At 38.6% G+C, this 4,619-nt stretch overlaps 1 protein-coding gene across 1 annotated transcript in view; it reads right to left on the bottom strand.

Annotated features, from left to right (window-relative positions):
- itga3b (integrin, alpha 3b) overlaps positions 1-3,471 on the bottom strand; it is a gene marked incomplete in the record, with an annotated part of 44,601 nt that extends 41,130 nt beyond the window's left edge. Inside the window, 1 exon segment of the mRNA XM_037690786.1 lies at positions 3,154-3,471. Within this exon segment, the coding sequence (XP_037546714.1) occupies positions 3,154-3,332 (179 nt within the window).
- Positions 3,472-4,619: the final 1,148 nt, after the last annotated feature.

Below are 4,619 nucleotides of genomic sequence, written 5' to 3'. Positions count from 1 at the left end.
TATATATATATATATATAGATATATATATATATATTGGAAACCTGCAAAGACTGACTCAAAGACTGGTAATGGGTGGGGAGGCAAACACAAATTGGCCTCAGGTAGATTTTAGATTATTCAGGTGCTGCTTCCCTTCGAATTGGACCTCAACTCCCACCTCGTCCTAAACAAATTTAATATTTTCTGAAGCTCAGCCTAGAAAGATCCAGGCTAATTGGAGACGAGCTGAAATCTTAAAAAGGGTAAAGAACTAAAGGTGGGCGACCTCACTCTGTCCTGGGCTCTGTCTCAGTCGTGTAGATAAGGGTCTGACCAGTTTTTGTGCTTATTTTGAGCATTTCTTCCCCAAATATTCACAACGCAACTCCTTCCACTGAGAAGGAAACTTGTAACGGCTCCTGCGTCGCAGATATAAAAGACGAAACAGAAAGCAGTTCAGACATCAACAAACAAACACGATCAGGGCATTGTTTTGTGTCTTAAAAGAATTACAAGTTATCTACTAAACCTAGGCTCAGGGAACGAAGATACCAAGGATTTACTACGACAAAACATGTTTCAAATCACGTACATTTTTCTCATGAACTGATAATAAAAATTTATGGTCGAAGAAATTTAGAGTTCTGACAAAATTAGTTATTACTAATCTCCTAGCCTGGAATGTAAATTATTTAAACTTTAAACAGGATTAATTTGACATTAATCACAGAATATATCCACAGATTGTGTGTAAAATAATCCTATTAGACATTTTAACAGGCTGGCAGATAAAAATAAAGCAGAGAATTCAGGACGGTAAGACAATCTCAAACCAAAAGCCAAAGCAGCTCTGCTGAAAAGTTGCCAATCGTCCTCAAGATCTTTGTTTTTTTCTCAAAATTGCAGCTTTAAAAAAAAAAAAAAAAATATATATATATGGTTAAGATTTGATTTTTGACCAAGTTCCAGTTAGATGATATAAATGTCACAACTGATTGTGCTGCACCAAGATTTATTTGCAAAAAAAAAAAAAAAAGATATTTTGTACATTAGATTAAAATCTAAAAGTTGTTTGATAAGCAGTATATGAAAATACTGATTCAAATAGCTTAAACTTTTTTCTCTCATTTCACTCACTTTACTCTTTTGGAGTGACGATCCCTCTGATCGAGGCCAAGATGGCCCCTCTGCAGGACAGTGTTGTCCGCTCTACAAACAGCGGCACGCATTAATCTGCCACTTTGCAGAGATTACACTGATAAGACACATTTTCCTGCTGACAGCTCAGAGGAAGTGGGTCATGGTTTACAGTTTTCTGCCAGCAATACACTTCAAAGAGGAACAACGGTAGAGATAACGGCAGCTTTTGAGGATGCTGTGTGATCGTGGATGCGGAAGGATGGAGAGGCCGCTGTAATTAGCGGAGAGAAATCCTACACTGAACAACTGCACAGTCTGAAGAACCTTCAATAAAGACGCTGTAGAAGAAAGTGCTGCATGTATCCAGGCCCCTGAAACTCAGCTAGACCCATTCTCATTTTTACTGAAAAATGCTCAAAGCACTGGATTTATGTCTTTGCAACATGAGTGTTAGAGACCAGCAAACACGTTTAGGAGGAAACAAAGACACCTGATTATAGAGCAAACCACTTCCTCCTTTCATGCATGAATACATCTTTTCCTTTTTCTCAGTTTACCTGACAAATATAGCACATTTCACACCGACTTGTAGTTTGGTGTCAATACTGAACATCTTCTAAATAAGTTAGGACACTGTTGATCATAATAATAGGAGTGCAATGGTTTGATAAATGTTTCACAAATTGAAAATAATGAAACTATTAACATTTAAAAAATGCGATCGCTTGCGCAGTTAATACCGCAATAAAAATATATCTTTGCATTGCCCTTTGCATAAAGGCAGGATATAATATTGCCTGTCTGTATTAGTTTTCCATGTTAGCAAAATATCTAACTCTCAGAACACTGAATGTATCTTTAGAACGGATTAACTTTTGGAGTCAAGACAATTCAAGACATCACAGCCAACTGGACTGACAAAACACTAAAATGGCTATAACTCAGTCAGTTTGACAGATGTGCTTGAATTTTGTATGGTAGTAGCTGAGAGTCATCCCCAGTACATATATTTGATCATTCTGTTTATCTGTTAGCAAAATATCTCATGAGCCACAACAGATTTTAATAAAACATACAGAAAAGCGACTTTTCATGCTTAGCAAGCACAAAAGTGACGAAAACTCAAACAACTTAACAGATACTCAGTTCAGAATCGATGTGGTAGTAGCTGAGAGTCATCCCAACACGGACTTTAAGCACTATGAGATTTTGTGCGATCCTGAATGATGTTATTTTGAAACAACTAAGTGATTTTTTTATGCAGTTCTGCCTGAGAGCCCTGGAGTTTTGATGATTGATATAACATGTTCTTGAACTTTTGCCTCCTCGAGGTTTTACAGTGTGGTGAACCCCACCCAATTTATTCTTCTGACAAAAAAAAAAAAACCTCTCCCTTTCTTGATTTGTTCAATCATGTTTCTAATTAACTTCATAAGTTTTGCAATGTTCCACCAAATGTTCTCTGATTTTCGACCATGCCACACTTTTGAAATCGCGTTCCAGCGATAAAAGCTTATTATCGTTGCCATCTAATCTTTATTTCTAAAATAAACACGATAATGCACTAAAATCACTAGAGGTCAAAACTCAGTGCAGTGCACCCGTCCAAATGTTTCAACAGAAAGTGGTAAATTATATATAAATAATAATAATAATAATTTCTAAAAATCACTTTGAGGTAAACAAATGGGTTAAAACAGAGAAGGAAAAAGTGCAGTCAGTCTAGTTCCCAATGCCTTGAGGGCACAAAAACAAGAACACCTGCACTTTTTCACTCTTTTCAATCACTTTTTCTTGCACCTGATACATTTCATTTTACACTGATCTGTCCCTCGGGTTGCATGAGAGAATATATGTGGGTTCCCAAGGGAGCAGTTAGAAGTTAAACACTAATGTGCACAGGTGAGTTTATAATACGCAGCAGGTAAAAGGTTAGGTTTGTTCCCGTCCAAGCTCACTTCCTGGATAACCTCGGACATGGTTCCTGCACCAGAGGGACTGATCTTGAAAACGCGCACAAACCCACAACTTACAGGTACTTTCTGGAGCCCTTGGTCTGCTCGTGCAGAGCTACAGAGAAGCCGAACAAGCTGCCTTTAGTTTTCCCCTCTTTGATCACAGGAAAGCGTTCATCTATGTTAAATCCGCTGCAGCTCTGAGTCCCGTGGTGCGCGCACAGCAGCGCGCACAGGAGCGCTCGTGGAAACAGCATGTTTGGAGCTGGTTGTCCTTGTTTCCTCTGTGTTCTGCCCCGCAGTGAGCTCCAACAGGTAGCCCTGCTTCAGTCACACTTCCTCCATTGAGAGCCTCCTGTTTGGCCCTCACGCGCTCCGTGCACTGCCAAGGTGTCGGTGTCTGCTTCTCTCTCTGCCTCCTCCTCCTCCTCCTCCTCCCTCCTCTCAGCACCTCCACACCCTCCTGAAACAAGTGCACTGACTCATGTTGAAGTGTGCTTAGTGAAAACTTTGGTTTCCTCTTCCTGTGTGTCCCTTACTCTCTCTCTCTCTTTTAACGGACAGATTGGGACTTTGTGCAAACTATAACTCTTCCAAAAATAAAGTTTATACAACAAACTACTGCTTAAACTACAACAAATCCTTCATTAAGATACTTTTTGAAAAGTATGGGGGTGGGGGGATTATAGTACAGTATAGTACTTGTGTAGTTTTCATAAAAGAAGGTAAATAAATGTAAAGAAAGCACACAGCTGAGTCTGCAGATTAACATGACTGACCCACACTAAGTTGGTTGATTCTATTTTTCAGAAAAAATGGGTGAAATACCTCATTTCAACATGGAAAGTTTTTAAAAACCTTATATACATATTTTATTCAAATCCGAGTCTAAATATTCATTCCACCTTTATTTATACAGGTTAGTCTTATTGAGCACTGAGGACTTGTTTGAGACCTAGACAAAGAACACAGATGAGGTACAGTATGGAGCAATACGTCATCATGATCAACCTTCTCAGTTCCAAACAGCTCTTCTACGAGCATCATTATTGTTGACCTGTTTACAAATACTTTATGTAGGCAAACAAATACATGTGAAATATGGCAGCTGTTCACAAATGTTACTCAAATGTTTAATTTAAGGACATTAACCATCAATACAAATACAATGTAATATGTACAATATAATATAATATATACAATATAATATATACAATGGGGCGGCTGTGGCTGAGTGGTTCGAGCAGTCGTCCTCCAATGCAAGAGTTGGGGGTTCGAATCCACCAGCAGTCAAATGCTGAAGTGTCCCTGGGCAAGACACAGAACCCCTCATTGCCTCTGATGTGTGTCCCATCAGTGTATGAATGTGATCTAAAGCACTGATTAGTCTCTTTAGAATGATTTGTTCAATTATCTTTGTAGAGATCTAGTAGAGTTCTGTATGAATGGGTAAATGAGGCACAGATTGTAGTGGAAAGAGCTTTGAGTATCTTGATAAGATAGAAAGGTGCTATATGAGTACAGTCCATTTACCATTTACAATA

This window comes from Nematolebias whitei, chromosome 17, assembly GCF_014905685.2.
Source record: "Nematolebias whitei isolate Nwh7 chromosome 17, NemWhi1, whole genome shotgun sequence".
Lineage (NCBI taxonomy): Eukaryota > Metazoa > Chordata > Actinopteri > Cyprinodontiformes > Rivulidae > Nematolebias > Nematolebias whitei.
This window is presented reverse-complemented; position numbering and strand designations above follow the sequence as displayed.